At 45.7% G+C, this 19,797-nt stretch overlaps 1 protein-coding gene across 1 annotated transcript in view; it reads left to right on the forward strand.

The window, feature by feature from the left end:
* Positions 1 to 19,797, forward strand: part of Sergef (secretion regulating guanine nucleotide exchange factor) — a 217,781-nt gene continuing 197,984 nt past the window's right edge. The window contains 5 exon segments of the mRNA XM_036180522.1: positions 1 to 84; positions 3,917 to 4,052; positions 6,031 to 6,186; positions 8,215 to 8,309; positions 17,885 to 17,945. Of these exon segments, the coding sequence (XP_036036415.1) occupies positions 25 to 84; positions 3,917 to 4,052; positions 6,031 to 6,186; positions 8,215 to 8,309; positions 17,885 to 17,945 (508 nt within the window). The 5' untranslated portion in view covers positions 1 to 24.

The following is a 19,797-nucleotide window of genomic DNA, read 5'->3' on the forward strand; positions in this document are numbered from 1 at the left end:
CGGAAGCGCCGGCGGAGCGTGTGCATGGCGCGCGAGTCCTCTGTCTCGGAGGCTGACTCCGCCACCGCCGCGCTCTTCGCCTGGGTACGTGGCTCCGCCCCCGGGCTCGGGAAGCGACTAAGGGGCGCGGAGACCCGGGAGCTCCTGGCGTCTGCGTGGGTGGCGGGGGAACTGGGAGGCAGAGGCCCAAGCCAGGGTCCTGGGTTGGCGCACTCTGGGCTGCAGCAGGGAGGCAAGGGTGCGGGGGAGGGTCTCCCCGCGGTGCCGGAGGGACCTGCTGCTAATTGTGGCATGAGGACTAGGGGCACGGAGGCACTTCGGGAGGACCCTACCTTCAGGGCAGAGCGTCCATGCTGGGAAAGCCCTTGGCCGCCAGAGCGCCAGGGAAGACAGCGTGGAGGCTGGACAGAAAGAAGATCGCTTGGTGCCAGAGCCCGTGGGGCCACCTGTGTCATCGAGCCTTCCTTTTGCCTGGAGGATGGAAGGCTCCTTTCCAGCGCCATCACCCTGGGGAGCATCCGGTGGATGTGAGGCCTGTGGAGTGTGCCGGCGTAACGCGCAGACCCTGCGTATTTGCTGTTACTCTGCTGTGACCGCATCAGATCTTTTCTGGGGGCGTGGGAGTCTGGGCTGGTTAGGTTTGGCACTGAGCTTTGAGAGAACCATGGTCATCCTATGGTGTGACTGGAGAGGAGGCTTTATGCTCGCGAGTCTGGGGGACATGCGTGGCAGGAAGCATATGTTGGGTGTTGCAGTTCTTAATACTAAATGCCAAAATTGTAATTGGAATGCATGATTGGTTAACGGCTGTCTCCTTGGCTACAGCGGAGGTGTTCTGAGAGTACTGAGCTAGTGGTGTTCACATTCTCTCTCTTGGTGCCTGGCATCCTGTAGAACCCAGGGAAATATTTGTTGACTAAAGAATGAATGAATGAACGAATGGATGAAACGAATGAATGAGTACCTTTGTGCCACAACTATGTGTTAATGTTTGGGAAATATTTAGATGTAAAGGGTTTCCATTTCCTGTACTAGAGGAGGTTATAACACCTGTGTTTCTGCCAAAATTAGTATTTATTGACATAGTTTTCACTTGTTGCGTGTAGGGTTGTTGGGAGGGAGAGCATGGCACGGCCTAGCTGGCTCTCCTTGAGGTAGCACTTGAGGTGGGGGCGGGGTTAATAACTGAAAGTGTTGCTGCCTGTCATTTTCCAGCCAGGAGACTGCTGTCTCTTTGGCAGAGGAGAAACATCTGACAGAGAAAGCCTTGAATGAACAGAGACAGAAACGAGGCTGAACCTCCCTTTACTAGTGTGCTTGGAGGCCTGCTGGGGTATTTTTCCTGCTGTGCAGTCAGGGTGCATGTATTAGCTGGTTTCTGCTGCTGTGACAAAAACTACAGGCTGGGTCTTACACAATGGAAATGTATTTTCTCACAGTGCTGGAGGCTACACGTCCAAGATTAAGGTGTGGGCACTCTCGGTTTCTCTGAGGCCAAAGCGGTTGTTTCTTTGTGCGTGGGCATCCTTGGTATCTTAGGAAGAGACAATAGATGGACTGGACTTTATAGTCTCATCATTTAACCTTTAAAGATTGTGTCTCTAATACAGCCATATTGTGATATTATGTGATATTTCTATTACATAGAAATTAAAGGAACACAAGGATGTGTGTGTGTGTGTGTGTGTGTGTGTGTGTGTGTTCTGTCTGGATCCTTTGTAAAGAAGGATCATAACATAATTGCTGTAGGGTATATTAAAATTTCCTTTACCCAGCTTTATATTGAGGCTAAGGCCTCTTGTTGCACTACAGAGATTGGTACATAGCATGACCCTCAGCTTGCTCTTGCCTGGCTTCTCTCACAGGTGTCCCTCATTCTGCAAGCCTGGTAATGGGGCAACCAGATTGGCTAGAAACCCCAGTGTATGCTCTCTGCTTCACAGAGTGTTGCATTTGACCTTTTCAGGATGGAGACCTGTGCCTGACATCCACACCTGGCCAGTGCAGTTTCAGGTTTAGGAAAATAGCTGTGAGCAAGACCAAGCCCCTGCCTGCCTTCATGGTTTCTAGGAGAGCAGGTAGATGAATCGAGTAGGCAAGACACACTGTAGTGCCAAGGAATGATGCAAAGAAGAAGAGAATGGGGATGAAATGAGGGAGGTGAGTAGTAGTCTAGAGTCATGCCGCTTAAGCCTTGGGCTGGTTCTGAATACATCCTTATTTTCTTACTGACAAGTGAGATCTAATGAAAGAAGCAGACTTCTGACTTGCTCACCCAGTTCTGTAACTATGGATCATTTCTTGAGCCTCCCTGGGCCTTAGTTCCCTCATCTGTAAAATGAATGCTAATGCTCCTTAGTTGTGAGGATGGAAGGTGCCTGTGATGTATGCAGAGAAGCACTTAGTTGGAGCTGTATTGTTCCCAAGGCCTTCTTGACCTGTGCCCCATGCATAGCTTATTCTTCATCTTGGAGCCCTGCTGCTCAAGGTGGCTGGAAATACCCAGCAGACAGGATGGTAAGTGTGGGTTTTGTATTCATGCCTTGGCCTTTGGTAGTTGTTTTAAATCATACCTTCTCATTCGGGGGCCCCCAAAACGGGCTTTAAATGGCTCCACCACTCACCTCCAAAGGAACCAACTTGGGAGTAGACACTTGAAGAGAGGAATTTCTGAAGTATTAAGGAGATTCTCTTTGTGGGTTCCCCTTGTTTGACTGAATATGACAAGCTTTGAAAACTTGGAACATACTGAGCCTTAGGCTCTTTACAGTGTCTGTTCACTGTTGTGTTTTATCTTTTGTCACAGAGATGTTATTGTTTCACTTAATGGACCTTGCCCTCGTCATCTTTATAGCATCTTTGTATATATACTGAATTCTATTTAGGTAACCTAGCAGTAAAGATTTCAGACTAGAGACTTTTTTCCTTCCAGTGTTGCAGACTGAACCTAGGAACATGCCAGGCCAGCACTGTCTTGCTCTGCTGAATCCCTAGACCTGTACTATGAATGACTTGATAGTGTAGATCTACAAGGGGGATCTGAATTTTGAGGTGTCAAATGCTATACTTGAAAAGCCCTTTAGAGATCACTGCCTAGGTCTTGTACTGGACAGGTAAATGACAATGCTTCCTGTTTGGGGTGCAGCATCCTTAGTGAACTGAATAAATACAGAAAGTTATTGATCGCCTGCTTCCCAGTGAGGATGTGGGGAGGGAGGGGTGCAAAACTGATTCCAGACAGAGTGTTTCCTGCTGACTTTTCCCTCATCCCCCACCTAATTTTTTTTTCTCAGCTTTCCTAGATAATTAGCTTTTATCAGAGGGGATCCTTGGACTGATTCCCAAAGACATTTTAGTCTTGATTGGTCCTTGTGATGCAACGTAGAATCACCTGGGAAGAGACATGTCAGTTGAAGGCCTTGATCAGATTGGCCTTTGAGCAAGTCTGTGATCAATCATCTTGGTTGATGATTGATGTGGAAGGCCCAGTCAGTCCACTGTGGGTGGCACCATCCCTAGGTTGATGGGCCTGGACTGTATAAGAAAGTTAGTGGAGAGAACCGGTGAGTCACAGGCAGTGTTCTTCATGGCTTCTGCCCTTTCCTTCCCTAGATCAATTTTGTTCCCCTCTCCCCCCAGCAACAAACTAGAACAGGGTTGTGTACTTGAAGGGAAAGGTGAGCCATGTGGTTGGCTAAACTGTGGATGCCAAATATGCCTCTGAAACAGAAATCGCAGTGCTCACAGATGGGCCTGGTTTCTCTATGTAGACTGCACAAGACTGCCTCCTAAGAATGGTGTGTGAGATGTCACGGGCTCTGAGAGGTGTGTCAGGGTGAGGGACACTGACAGGTAGGTGGATGCTGACAGCTTGGCTCTCAGATTGCTTTTCATCTGTGTTGTATTTTATCCCCAGGGTGCAAATAGCTACGGGCAGCTTGGCCTTGGCCATAAGGAAGATGTGCTTCTGCCCCAGCAGCTGAGTGACTTCTGGGGGCCTAGGTGTATCAAGAGCATCACAGGAGGAGGGGGCCATTCTGCAGCTGTCACAGGTAGTTCTCACTTTTGTGTCGAGGTATTCTGCTCGTGGATGTTACCTCACCACCATCTTTTGGCCTTTTGTCTTTCTCAGAGAGCAGCATTTGTTTTTGTGAAGGAGCCAAATAACCATTAAGAGAATCCTAGCTTGTCAGAGCTTGAGCTTCTGAGTTCTCTAAGTTCCCTTCCCCTAACCCCTTATGCAAATAAAGCTCAGAGAGGAAGGCTTAGGCCATAAGGCAAATTAGTGGACCTGTTATAACCTGTTTAAGTTTGACTTTGAAGCCTTTGCCACTAGGGGAATATCCCTCGAGATCAGGAACCTTCCCTTGTCCTTAATTTTCCGTCCTCATTTTGAGAGCGCTGGGTGCCACACATGTTTCAGCTTAGTAAAGGCTGCTGTATGGCATCTGGTTAACAATGGGAGCAGGGCTCAGACTCCCTGTCCTCAGTTCTGTCGTTCATTCGCTCTACGGCTCTGGCCAGTATTTCCCTAATACCCCACAGTGTTCTACTCTTAGGTCTATTGCAGTGATAAAATGCCTGACCAAAAGCAGCAGGGAGAAGGGGTCTGTTTGACTTAATATTATTGCAGGGAGTCAAGGCAGAAACTTAAAGTATCACCTCCACAGTCAAGAGCAGAGAAACAAAGGCATCATAGCCCGCTTGCGGCTCATACTCGGCCAGCTGTCTTCACCCTAACACAGTGAAGGGCCCAGCCCATGATATGGTGCTGCTGCCCACATTCAGAGTGGGTTCCCCATCTCAATTTCTAATCAAGACAGTCCCACAGTCACGTTCACCTGATTGTAGGTTGTGGCAAGTTGGTAGCCAAAGCTAACCAGCACATTCAATTTTTCTCTTCACCCGTCCCATGGGGATAATAATGATAAACTCAGGGTGTTTTCAGGCTGTATTAGGGCTTCTGCAGGTCTTCGGTGTTCCTGTCATCATGGATTCCTCCCTTCCTTTGTAAAGAAATGCCCAAAATTACTGATAGAAAGTAACTGTGCGTAAGAATGGCATTTGTATTATATATGAATTATTGTTACATTAAAGTCACCTTCAAACAATTTAAAATTGAACTGTTCCTTTCAAAGTATTATGGGTCCTAGACATGTGTGAAAGGTCTCCCATGTTCAGCTCTTTGGACAGTTCCTGGCACATTCTAAGTATTGCGTTGATGTTGGCTTTCCTGTGATCATAGATGCTCCATTTAGTGATTGATTGGCACTTGTTACAGAACTGGGAGTTTCCATTTATACATGAGATTTGAAGCCCTCGGCCTGATGTCTTTGGTTCTGGAACACACTAGCATACATCAGTTAATAACATTAACATGGGCAAGAAGTCTTTTGTCTGTGGCTCCAAATAATGCACAGTAACTTTTTCTTACTTTGGGAGTTGTGATTCTCCCTGTGCACGATGGTGATACTGGAGCTTTGTTGTTTTAACTGTGGCACAGTGGCTGCACTTTAATTCACTGCTATTTCAGCCAGCAGTTGCATCTCCACAGTTACTGGCCTGCTTCTTTGGCAGTGGCCTGGCCACTCAGGCTGCAGCTTGGTGGGGATTCTGTTCCCACAGGCACTGGCCCTGTAGCTGCCACTAAAGGTAGCTTTATCTAAAACTCTGTTGTTCTGTTTATAAATAAGACTTGAGGTTCAAAAGCTGGGGTGAAAACCTGCTAGCTCAAAGAGGTAGAGTAGCAACTAGCTGACCCTCTCTCCTTGCCGAAGTCTCGGAAAGAGAGTGAGTGTCTTCCTGCTCAACCAAAGCATAAAAAGCCTCCACTGCAAATCCCTCCTGGCTACTTCCTGTGTGTGTCTCTAATTTTTCTGGATGCCCACTGATGCTCTATGATTACTTTCTGTCAATTAATTGCTGACTCAGCCTCCTGACCAAAGGTTAACTTTATTTAATTAATGCAAATGCAAACTTAGGGTTCACAGTGTGATCAGATATCCCCCAACAGAGCTTTCTGTTTTGCAGATGGAGGAGGACTTTTTGTTTGTGGCCTGAATAAAGATGGGCAGTTGGGACTCGGTCACACGGAGGATGTCCTGTGTTTTACCGTTTGCAAGCCTCTCTTTAGTTGTCCAATACGACAGGTGGCCTGTGGCTGGGATTTTATCATCGTGCTCACAGGTAAGTTCACTCTTGGGTAAATGTCACCACCAAGGCTTTGGGTGATAGCAGTGTAGAGGAGGACCCTGATTAAGTAAGAGCCTCTGTACTTTTGAAGAAAAACAAAAAACCCTAAAACCAGTAAGTGTTCTCTGTGGCTATGTAGGGAAATTGCAGGGTACCTTTTATAAGGAGAATTTTAACTATAAAGGAGATCAGGCTTGAATACATTTGCCAGAAACTGGGGGATGGACCAGATCTCATTAGGTGGTCATTTTTAGTCCTCAAAGTTCATGAGAGCTATGTGCCTAGTCTAGCTGGCCAGCGGTGCCATTAAGAGTTATTATGGGTAATGTCTTAGGGTTTCTATTGCTGTGATGAAGCACCATGACCAAAGCAACTTGGGAGAGAAAGGATTTATTTGGCTTCTGTATCACTGTTCATCGTTAAAGGAAGACAGGACAGGAACTCAAGGAGAGCAGGAACCTGGATGCAGGAGCTGATGCAGAGGCCATGGAGGAATGCTGCTTATGGTCTTGCTCCCCATGGCTTGCTCAGCCTGCTTCCTTATAGAACCCAGGACCGCCAGTCCAGGAATGGCACCACTCACCATGGGCTGGGCCCTCTCCATCAGTCACTGATTAAGAAAATGCCGAGATCTTATGGAGGTATTTTCTCAGTTGAGACTCCCTCCTCTGCAATGATTCTAGCTTGTGTCAAGTTGATGTAAAACTAGCTAGTGCTAGTTAATTATGAGGGAATAGGAATTTCACAGCAATAGGAGCAGGTCTTTCCCACTGAGGGGCTTCCATGGCGACATCGCTGAAGGTCAAACCCAGGGCTTCATGTGTGCTAGGCATGGACTCTACCACTGAGTTATTTTTCAATCTCCCCTTGAAAACATTTGTTCTCTATGAAATAGGTAACAGAATGAGTTATGACTAAAGAGTTGCTAGAATAATTCTTTTGGAAGCAGCTGGTATTGTTACTCTGTGAATTGATTTCTCTGTTCAACTTTGTCCTTCCTAGCTGGCCAGTCTGGGTTTAAAGGACCACCTGTAGTTTCTGCCTCTTAATGCTTGTGGATTCCAAGATATGTAGCAAAAGTCCCAAGCTTTTTTGCACACAGCCTTCGACAGAGGTTCCTGTGTCTGCTGCCTTCATCTCACGGCCACACTCGCTGTACTGTTCTTTGTTGCAATGCGCAATGGTTCCTGCTCCAGAACAGCGCCTATCGTCTGTCTCATGAACTGTTGTCCCGTATCTCAGTATGCCTCAGCTGTCACCATTTCTCTTTTGCAGAGGAGTTCCAAATGTATCCAGTTTGATAGTAATTATCAGATTCCAGACTGGCTGGAGAGGCAGCTTGCTGAGCATGCATGAGGCCCTGGCTAGATTAGCTCTGGAAAACAAAGTTCCTTCCATATGAAGAATTTCATTGCTAGCGATCACTTAGTGAAGTACATATTATGGGCCCGTGTTAGGGTCATAAGAGGCAGAAAGAAGCACTGTTTGCAGCCAGTTGTGAGAAAGGCACCACGTGGTCAGAGTCGTAAATCAGACTGTCAGGTTAAGTTGGAGGACAGGGCTAATTATGAAGCCAGGTGGTTCTAACATTCCTCTGGTCCACATTTGCCTTCCAAACTCTAGACTTGTTTCCCAGGGGGATCTCTTACTTGCCTGAGCATACATATTTTGTCCTTTCCCACAGACTCTTCAGGTAAGTGTATGGGGAAGGACAGGGAGGAGAAAGGCCTAGAGCATGCACAGAATTTGTCAAATGGAGACATGGGAAGTGGGGCGGAAACACAAAGTGGGAATAAGATTCACTCACTCTAATACTAGGCCCTGAGCTAAGTGCTTTGCACAGGTAATCTGCTGTTAATGATACAGAGTGGCCCAAATCTTTAGTCTGGAGAAATAAGAGAAGGGAAGTGGCTAGAAGGCTTTGAGGCACAGGACCTTTGCTGCCTCCTCTCATCCATGGCTCCCTGTTGGTCACAGGGTCTCACTTCTTAGATTTGTAATCTGAATGCTTGTCTTTTGCAGAAACAGGTCAAGTTCTGTCCTGTGGATCCAATGCCTTTGGCCAGTTAGGTGTGCCAAATGGCCCTCGCCGATGTGTGGTGCCCCAGGCCGTTGAGGTGAGCACATCCCAGTTTGAGCTTATTCTATCCTTTGGTTTCTAGGCTGTTCCATGTAGCCTTTCCCATACTGAAAGACTAGGTCGGTTCTTGACAACCCATGGAGCAGTAGCACTTGAGTTGAAAATAAGTTCTTCTGTTAAAAATCAGTTTGAGGGGATCAGTGCTGGGTGGAAAGTCTGTTTGTCTTTGTGCATGTTATACGTACGGTTTTATAAACTAGGACAGTAGAAACGCATCTCATATGCTCATTGTTAATGATGGAAACAGGTCCAGATAGGTGTCGTTTGCCTAAAGACCTAAGTTCAGGGTCTGGGAAGATGGCTAGTGAGTAGAGCATTTACTGTGCTCATGAAGATGAGTGTGGATTTCCAGAATCCTTAAAGCTGGGTGCAATAGCCCAAGTCTGTATGTCATCCTGGTGCACCAGTCGGAAAATGGGAAGCTGAGACAGGAGACTACCTGGGAGTTCCCAGGCCAGCTAGCCTGGCATAAGAAGTGGCAAACAGCAAAAGAGAAAGACTCTGTCTAAAACAAAGTGGAAGGGGTAGAGCAGCCTTGAAGGGTCCTCTGACTTCCGCATGCATGTGATGGTGTATGTCCACATTCACAGATATGTACATGTATATACACACCACAGACATCTTTTACACACACACACACACACACACACACACACACACACACATGGAAAAAAAGACAGTAGATTCAGCAAGTGGTGGTCTAGTGCTACCCTGCAGAAATATCAAATGATTGAAAAATTTCTGAAAGCTCCATTTAAAAACAAGTAAACAGCCAAAATTAATTTTTAATAACAACTTATTAAGCAATGGTTCAGATACCATTGAATTCACTCCTTTAAAATGTATACTTTAATGTTTTTTAGTATGTTCTCAGGGGTAGCTGCCATTGTCATTATCAAATCCAGAACATTTGCATTGTGGCCAAAAGGAACTCTAAACCCAGTAGAGGTGGCTTCCTGTCTTCCTCTCCTCCAGCCCCTGGTGGCTGCTAGTCTACCTTCTCTGTGGATGTATGTGTTCTAGCCACTTCATATAAATGTAATTGTACAACATGTGGCCTTTTGTGTGTCTCTCTTCATGCACTACTTTCAAGTTTTATGTGTGTAGCATGTAATTTATATTTATACACATGTAATTTTAATGACATTTTAAAAAGACTTATTTACTTTGTGTATATGTATGTTTTGCCTGTGTGTGTGTCTGTGCACCATGAAGGCCAGCACAAGGTATGAGATGCTGGAACTTGAGTTATAGACAGTTGGGAGCCACCACGTAGGTGCTGGGAATTGAATGCAGGTCCTGTGGATGAGCAGCCAGTGCTCTTAACCTCTGAGCCACCTCTCCAGCCCCTTGACTTTTTTTTAAAGTATAGAGTCTCATATAGCCCAGACTGCCCTCAGACATGTTATATATAACTTAGGCTGGGCTTGAACTCCTAATCCTCTCGCCTCCACCTCTGTGGCTTCAGTAACAGATGCATCACCACACCCTGTAGTTAGAGTTTTCCTGCCTGGCCCAGTCAGGACAAATCTCTCTTACCCACCAGTCCCACAGTCGCTCAGACCCAACCAAGAAAGCACACAGAAACTTATATTGTTTACAAACTGTATGGCCGTGGCAGGCTGCTTGTTATCTGCTTCTTCTATCTTAAATTAACCCATTTCTGTTAGTCTATACTTTGCCACATGGCTTGTGGCTTACCAGTGTCTTTACATGTTGCTTTTCATGGTGGCGGCTGGCGGTGTCTCTCCCCAACCTTCTACTTCCCAGAATTCTCTTCTCTCTTGTCCTGCCTATACTTCCTGCCTGGCCACTGGCCAATCAGAACTTTATTTACACAGAGCGATATCTACAGCACTTCCCCTTTTCTTTTTTTTTTTTTAAAGGAAGGTTTTAACTTTTACATAGTACAATTACATATAACAAAACAATTATCTAGCAAGAATTACAGTTACAATATTAAAGAAGATATCCTATCTATCTTATATTTGTGAGTCTAAGGTTTTATATCTAACTATCTTGTATCATAACTGAGGAAATTATAACTATATAGTCTTCAACCACATCAAAGACCTCAGAAGGATATAATATTACTTGAGAACCAGGAGAAGGATGTAAGCATTTTTCAGGAGTCTTGCAAGAGTAGACAGAGACAGCTGGCAGCCTGGACAGTCACCTAATGTTCCTTTGTAAAGTTGGGGCATTTGTCTTCAGCCCACAGGGCTAGAGTCTTTTGGTCACTTCTCTCAGTGTCCTGTAGAATGTCTGGCATTTTCCTCTGTGAAGCAGGAACCTGAAGGACCATTTTGTCAAGCAAAGTTTACTGGTCACCTTTCTATGGGTCCTGCATGTCCAGTCGATCAAGCAGTCCAGGCAAGAACAGTTTCTTGCCCAAATGGCTATTTTTGCCAAGGTGAAGATAAGATATGAAGTGTCTTCAATGCCCATCGTTGTCTCTGAAGTAAATCGGTGTTGCCAGGAGCAGACATGTCTCACTGTCCAGAAAGTCTAAATTTTAAAAATATTTTAAATGCCATATCCTGTAGGTCTTTGAAGTATTTGAAGATTACCTATCTATCTGAAATATCTCTGTGTATACCTAGAAGACTTAACTAACATGGCTACGAGTATGATTATCATAGATGACTAATTATTAATCTATTTTTAATTATCCATTACAATTTTAAATGAGCTGTACAAGCATAATACCTTAAACAAGAGTAGAAATATACACACAGTATAACAAAATTAACTTTAAATTTGTATCAATAGACTAAAATCTAAACCAATGTAAAACATTTTAAACAAGTTGTTGCTCTTTAGAAGTAAGTTCCCTAATCTACCCTTTTATCCTATTATATCTATAACATATCCCCCTTTCTTCTTTAGAAAGAGATCTCATTTATAATCAACCTGATTTAAAGAAAAATATTGTTTTTTTTCTGTCCCACACCAGAGGGCTCTTCTGATTTGGGACACAAGAATCTCTTAACCTTTTCTTTTAGCAACATGTCTGGGTTTAGAGAAGGAGTGAGCCAATTCCATCTCCAAAGCCAGCTTGATAATTTTGGGAATGTGGGCGTAGTTTCTCTTACTACTTCCTGCTGGAGGGGGGCGCTGTATCTTATGGGGACACAAAGAAAATTTTAGGATTATAGAGTAGTCCATTAGGGTAAACCTCTGAGCCAGTTGCCTTGAAACCATTCTGGATGTCAGATCATCTGGGCCATGGTGTCATCGGAGACCTTTCAGGTGGTCTTGGCTGATCAAACCTGATATATCTTAATCTGGAACAAATCCACAGCCTCTGGCTTTCTGTGGAAACAAAAGCAGAGACTCCTTTCCAAAGCAACATATCCTTATATCCAAATTTCAAAGTCAAGGTACCTTTAAAATTTACATTTTTGTTTAACTCAACAGCTTTTATGATCAAATCTTTTTCTGTGGTTAAAAATCCCAAAGACAAGACACACCAGATTCTCTGTGTAATATCCATCTTTGTAAGACTGAAATGCCACTGTGGCTGCTGGCTCCACCCACCTCAGTTTCCCAACATGGCGGTGGTACAGTTTACTGCCAGCTCTGGGTCTGGAGCCGTGTGTACCATCAACTATCAGAAGCAGTTCTATCAAAGCAGTGCATAGCCCAGAAACTTTTTTTCTTTTTTTAAACTAGCAAAGGCTAAATCTACCACGCAGCAGAGTAAAGTGCTGCTTGTAGACTCCTAATTCCCGCCACACTGAAGGTCAGACGCACATGCCAGGAACCCACCATAGAAGCTCAAACCGGCAGGCTGCCGCTTACTTGAGAGAGACAATTAGGAAGCTGTTTTTAGCTCCGTCTTAGAATCTTTTTTCTCAGGTTTTAGGTGGAAACTCTTGTCAACACATTGGACGCCATTTGTAGTTAGAGTTTTCCTGCCTGGCCCAGTCAGGACAAATCTCTCTTACCCACCAGTCCCACAGTCGCTCAGACCCAACCAAGAAAGCACACAGAAACTTACATTGTTTACAAACTGTATGGCCATGGCAGGCTGCTTGTTATCTACCTTTTCTATCTTAAATTAACCCATTTCTGTTAATCTATACTTTGCCACATGGCGTGTGGCTTACCAGTGTCTTTACATGTTGCTTCTCATGGCGGCGGCTGGCGGTGTCTCTCCCCAGCCTTCTACATCCCAGAATTCTCTTCTCTCTTGTACTGCCTATACTTCCTGCCTGGCCACTGGCCAATCAGAACTTTATTTACACAGAGCGCTATCCACAGCAACACCCAGCCTAGCTTTAGAAACTTGAAAACTAATTTAATCTGTCCAAGCTATTGTCATTTATATAAACCTAAATGTAACATTTGTGAATCAGGTATTTCCCCTTCTTTCTTTTGTACCGAGGCTCTGAACTCTGTGTGCATGTTTTACTGGTTGCTTTGAATCTAACCACATGCAAGTGTTTGGTGTCCACATGTAGCAGTGACCACAGTAGAGAGTGGGTGGGAAGCAGGACTTTTAGCTTTTTTATTTTAGACTTTTTTTAATTGACTCTTTGTGGATTTCACATTATGCATCAAGATCTTATTCATCTCCCTGTCCCTTCATATCTCCCCTCTGCCCTTGCACCTTCCCCAAAATAAAATAAAATTTACAAAACAAAATAACACACACACACACACACACACACATGTCTCGGTGTGGAAACTGTAGTGTGACACAGTGAGTGTCACACACACACACACACACACACACACACACACACACGTGTCTCGGTGTGGAAACTGTAGTGTGACACAGTGAGTTACACAGTTTACCCTTTAGTCTGTACATCTTTACTTGTGTTGATTGCAGTGAGTCATTGGTCTGGTTCGAGGCCTCTGACTTCTACTACACCCATTATACTCGGCCCTCCCTGGACTCCTCTTGGATATCTTGTTTCCTCATGTCATAAAGATCCTGCAGCTTTGGATCTGCAGGTCCAGCCCCTTCACATGCTCCAGTAGTTCATAGATGAGGTGGATGTTGGGGTGGGACCAACCCTGGTTCTGGGCTGAGTGGTAGCTGGGTTGGTCAGTCCGCCAGCTTTTCCTCATCGACACTACCAGGATGAGCTCTCCAGCATCGCCCTGGCAAGCTCACTCACTGCAGCAGGCAGCAAGGAGTGGACCAGTTGTCCTGCTCTCATGCCCTCGGTGCTGGCTCACCAGTGCCCACACCATCAGGGCCAGCTCTGGTGTTTGGCCCAGGCAAAGTGCAGGGCCTGGGTGTTTGGCTTCTGTGTAGAGCTCTTCTTCTGACACCCCACATTACATGTTTGGGGAATTTACGTGTGCCTTACTTGGCTTTCTATTGCTGTGATTAGCATCATGATCAAAGACAGCTTTGAGAGGAAAGGGTTTATTTTATCTTACAACTGTCAGGTCACACCCCGTCACCGTTGCTGAGGTCGGTCAAGGTAGGGACTTAAGCAGGAACTTGGGGGCAGGACCTGTATGACATGGGAAAACCTGGAGGAATACTGCTTACTGGCTTGCATTTCTTTTCCTCCCAGGACCCGGGGCCCGGAAGTAGCACCACTCAAGTTGGCTGGGCTCTCCCACATCAATAGTTGACCAAGAAAATGTGCCACAGACTTGCCTACAGGCCAGTCTATTTTTTTTTTAATTTATTTATTTTATATATACATGAATGCTTTATTTTCATTTATACCAGAAGAGGGCATCAGATCCCATTACAGATGGTTGTGAGGCACCACATGGTTGCTGGGAATTGAACTCAGGACCTCTGGGAGAACAGCCAGTGCTCTCAACCTCTGAGCCGTCTCCAGCCCAGGCCAGTCTTATGGAGGCGTTTTCTCAGTTGTGGTTCCATTTTCCTATGTGATCCTAGTTTGTGTCAAATGGGAGTAAAAAATAAAAAGCATAATATTGTAAGTGGTCCTGATGGGAATAGGAAACCTTTCAGGAAATACACTGATATCAAGAATAGGTTTTCACTGTCTCAACTTCCCCTCTGCCACCTAATCCCTAAACTCTGGTTAGGAGTGACAGATGCATTTTCATTGGAGAGGTTTGGGTCTGCTGCTGTCTTCTTGTGGAATTCAGTTGTACCACAGGGTGCTCTGTTATTTGGGGGTGGGGGGGTGATGGTTCCCAAGGCCTGCATACAAGTCTAGTTCTACAGAGCTCTGGGTCCCCCCCTGTAACTCCCAGGTGCAAATAGGTGGCCTTGTAAGAACCTATACATGTTATAATTAATTTAGCCTAATTATAGTTGATATAATTAAAGAGGACAGGAAGGGACAATGGTTAAAATATGCTGGATGACAGAGTCAGTAACTAAGAACATTTTGATGGGCTGTCTCCCATGTGGCAATGGGAGGGATATGCCAGAATGAGAACTGATGGAGAATGTGAACAGTGATCTTTGTCTGTGGATGGCAGCTGCCATGTTTGGGCACTGCATTTAGATAGTGAGGACATTGGTAGTTAAGACCTGTCCTGGCACCTGAGAGATTGGTAATTGAATGGCACATGGTGAATACATGCAGTGTTGTTGTCCTGCTGGGATCGTGGTAGATGCTCATGTAGTCCCAAGGAAGGACTGGACTCCTAGCTAGCAGGAAGTTTACCTCAGTCTTAGAGTTGAGTTGAGGTTCCCCTGGCTTGGGATAACAGGATGCAAAACAGGTGCCGAAGAAGAACATTGCAGGCAAAGGCACGGTGTGGACGTGTTTATGGGAGCATAGACAAGACGAGCATCTGGGGTGCCGTCAACAGGTGCTCAGGCTGGGATGTGGGGAAGAGTGGAAGTACGTGGTGGAGTGAGGACCCCTGGGTAGTGGAATAGCTCATAAGATAACAACATAAAGGGAGGGGCCTGGCCCATTGGTTATCTTTATAAAAAGGAAGGAGGGCGGGGAAGAAGATACATTTACTTACTTACTTACTTTCTTCTTTCTTTCTTTCTTTATTTATATCATAGTGGATAATTGTTTTGATTGTTCTTGGAGTCTGTTTGCCAGTATTTTATTGAGTATTTTTGCATCAATGTTCATGAGGGAGATCGGTCTGTAGTTCTCTTTCTTTGTTGCATCTTTGTTTGGTTTAGGAATCAGGGTAATTGTAGCTTCATAGAAGGAGTTTGGTAATATTCCTTCTGCTTCTATTGTGTGGAACAATTTAAAGAGTATTGGTATTGAGTCTTCTTTGAAGATCTGTAGAATTCTGCACTGAAACCATGTGGTCCTGGGCTTTTTTTTGGTTGGGAGACTTTTAATGACTGATTCTATTTCCTTAGGGGTTATTGGACTGTTGAAATGGTTTATCTGGTCTTGATTTAACTTAGGTATGTGGTACCTATCCAGAAAATTATCCATTTCTTTTAGATTTTCCAGTTTTGTGGAGTAGAGGTTTTTGAAGTATGACCTGATGATTCTCTGGATTTTCTCATTGTCTGTTGTTATGTCCCCCTTTTTATGTCTTCCATGCTGGTCAGACTGATCTGGTGTGACAGATTCTCTTGTGTATTGGTGCATAGGCTCTAGACATAATGATCCTTAAGACTTATTCTCGGCCTTGAAAAGAGGTGGCCGAGGGCCAGTGACATAGCTCAGATGATAGTTTCCCAGCATGCAGGAAGCCCTGGGCTTAGTCCCCAGCACTGCCTAAACGGGACATGGCAGTGCTTGTGTTTATCCTCAGCACTTGGGAGGCAGAGGCAGGAGGACCAGAAGTTCAAGGTTATCCTTGGCTACATATCTAGTTTGAGGCCATCCTGGGATATATGAGGCCAAAGGGGGAGGAGGAGTCCAGAACATGTCCAGAGGAGAGAAACTTAGCCATAGCTGTTTGCCATTGGGGTTTTATCTAAAGAGCTCTTCATCAGTCCTACCGTGTGTGACAGTGGCCAAAATAAGCACTGTCCCGTCATTTTTGAGGGTCTGGAATGGGACCCCTGAGCTGGTCTTTCACAAAGTAGCAGTGAAGCCATAGCTAGGTCTGTACACAGCCTCCATGGGCTGCACTGGGGTAGAGACCCATTGCCCAGCTCTTACGATGCTTCTGCTGGGAGCCACAGCTCCTTGCTGTGTGGGCTTTCTGTCCGGCTGCTGAGACCTGGCGGCTGGCTTTCTTAAGAGGAGGCCTCGGAGCCTTTTGTCATCCTGCCTCTGACTCACTCTGCTCCTTTATTCTTTCCATTAGAAGTGTGTCACTTAGTCCAGCCCACACAGGGGAGGGGAATCGAGCTCCGTGACTCGAAGGAAGGAAGGGAGTAGTATCAAAGAATTTGAGGACCTATTTTTAAAACCGCCACACGATGTATTAGAGAGGACATGACAACTGTCTCCAAATATTTGGAGAGCTTTGTCAGAAGCTCCAGGCAGCTGAGTTTGGCTCCACCTAGAGACACAAAGAGATGTGCAAGGATGGATCAGGTGCCTGGGGAGATGGTGAGCCCTGTGTTACCAGAGGCAGGTCCCAGACAGGGCTGAATGACCATTTAAGGAAGAGCTTCCAACCTGGCTGGGGATTGAACTGGGTCAGGAGGGACGACTAAAGCCCTTACTATTTAAATCTTATGGGAGCACAGCCAGGCTTTCTCCTGTGTGACTATTCGATGTTACAGAGCTGAGCTGTGTGGCAGGAACCATATGGTATTTTGGCTGTTTTGGGGAAATGTTTACTGGATGACTTTGGAGGTCCCTGCCCCCCTGCCCTAGAGAGGTAGTGCAGTGTGGCACTATGATATGATATTTTAAAAAGTTATTTCTCAGGGCTGGGGAGATGGCCGAATGGTAAGAGTGTTTGTTATACAAGCATGAGGACTTGGGTTTGGATCGTCAGAACTCACGCAAAGAAGTCGAAGCAGGGGCTAGAGAGATGTCTCAGCCGTGAAGAGCGCTTGTGGCTCTTGCTGAGGACCTGGATTCAGTTCACGGTACCCACGTGGTGGCTCACAACCATCTGTAACTCCAGTTCCATGGGATCTGAGACCCTCCTCTGATCATCATAGGCACGAGGCATGCATGTGGTACACATACATACATTCAGGAAGAACAGTCATACACAGAAAATAAAGTAAATATTAAAGAATGCCAGGGATGGCTGTGTATGCCTGTAACTCCAGCACTGAGGGAGCTCGATGGCCATCCAGCCTGGCTGAGGCAGGGAGCTTCCAGTTCAGTGAGAGACCCTGCTTTAATGCCGTAAGGTGGAGAGTGGTAGTAGAAGATACCCAGTGTCTTCCTGTGGCCTACTTGTGTGCCCACACACTCATGTGCTTGCAACACACACACACACACACACACACACACACACACACACACACACACAGAGACTCATATGTATGCAACACACACACAGACTCATGTACATGCAAAACACACACACACACACACACACACACACACACACACACACTTTCATCTATCAATAAATATAGAAGTATTTCTGGGTGAGCGTATGGGGGGTGCCTCAGCTGCGCATGAGTTTACACATGAGTTACATGAGATTTTGTAGATGGCTGATTCTGAGAGTAAATCTTGTTCTTTCTTTGGACAGCTCCTGAGAGAGAAGGTTGTTTGTGTCGCTGCTGGACTGAGGCATGCATTAGCCACTACAGGTGACCACTCAGCCTTTATTTCCCAAGTGAGCCCATTCTGAAAAATAGAGCTCCCGAGGAAAACTTTGTAAGGAGTGTTGGCAAGGGTCCCCCTGTGCTCTAGCTCCAACTGAAAGGAGAGACCATGAAGTAGAAGTCACTCAAGAGTCTTAGCCGGGGGAGGAAGGAAGTGAGCTGTATGGCTCTCTTTGTTGGAGACATGCTGCTGGATTTTTTCATAACTTGATTCTCTTATTTAGTCCTCACAGCCAAGGAGTGGTGTGAGTTAGAGTCTCACCCATCAAGAGCTGTGGAAGCGCTTGGGAGTGAGACAGGAAGAGCTAGAGACCATCCAGGTAGACAATGCAGTGAACTGTGTTGCCTTCCTGCTGGATTTTAATGTTTGTTGATTGACAAGCTCTAAGTGAGCTGTCTTCTGTACACATGTATCAGGGGGCTGGTGGTGGCATTAAGGTAGGTAGGACTCTGGCCTTGATTTGAAGGTCCTAAAGTGTACAAAATAATTGATACATAGGTAGTTCCTTTTAAAAAGAGGGGTAAGGTGGGGAGATGGGTCAGTAGATACTATGATTGATTGCCTTGAAAGGCTGAGGACCTGAGTTCAAATCTCTAGAACCCATGTAAAAAGCTGGGCATGGCAATGTGCACCTGTTATGCCAGCCATGGCAAGGTGAGAAGTGGAGACAGGCTGATCCCTGGGGATCACTGGCAAGCCAGCCTAGCCTACTTGATGAATTTCCAGACCAGTGAAAGACCTTATCTCAGTTAAAATGGAAGACATTTGAGGAACCATCACCGAGGCTGAACCCTGACTTTTATATGCACCTGCACACATAACTCTACATGTGAGGGAACAGATGCTTGGGAGGGAGAAGCTAGGGAGGGAGAAGAGTTAGAAACTCAGGGATGGGTGGAGGAGCTTCACCCTTCCGTGTCTTCTGTTCTCCATTTCTGCACTTGCTCCTCTTGGGCTGTGGCTCAGGCTCCTGTGGCTGCTAACACTCCATGTCATGTGAGTCCAGATGTGGGTGGGTGAGGACAGAAGAGCAGAGGCAAGGAAGAGCTAGTGAAGCTCTATGCTGGTCAATGCCTGTGGCTTTCTGCTGCTTACACCTTCTCTTAAAGTGAGATATTGACACAGCAGGTAAGAGCAACGGCTGCTCTTCCAGAAGATCCAGGTTTAGTTCCCAACGCCCACACGGCAGCTCATGTCTGCAACTCCAGTATCAGGAGAGCTGACCCTCTTTTCTGCCCTCCATGGGCGCTGGGCATGCAAGTGAAGGACAAAATGTTCGTGTACATACAAGTTTTGAAAACATGAGAGCTTGTGTTTTAAGAGAATTAGAGACCCACATGAAGCTGCTAAAACACAAAATAGATTCCCACAAGTTCATTTTCCAGCTTCCCCCAGTGGTAACACCTTGTAGAATTGACAGTGCAGTGGCTCACCCGGGGTGTTGATGCTGATACAGTGGGGATGCAGAGGAATTTTGTCACCACGAGGTCTGTCGTGCTGGTGTTGATGGCCACACTCACTTCCTGCTGCCCCCAGCCCTTTCTTAGCCCTCGACGACCATTTTTGTTTCCTGTGCCTGTAATGTCGCCTCTGAAATGCTCTAAGATGCTCCCATGCAGTATGTGACCTTTAGGGGTTGGCTTTTCCTTTGCAGCCTAATTCCCTGGCTGTCTATCTTAGCCATGTGCATCCGTGACTGATTCCTTTTTGTGATGAATAGCATGGAATGGATGTGACACTGGATTAGCCCGTGAGAGCTGTTATGATAAAGTACTCCAACCCAAATGGCTTAAATCTCATACATTCATTTTCTCACAGTTCTAGAGGCTAAAAGAC

This window comes from Onychomys torridus, chromosome 1 (assembly GCF_903995425.1).
Source record: "Onychomys torridus chromosome 1, mOncTor1.1, whole genome shotgun sequence".
Classification (NCBI taxonomy): domain Eukaryota; kingdom Metazoa; phylum Chordata; class Mammalia; order Rodentia; family Cricetidae; genus Onychomys; species Onychomys torridus.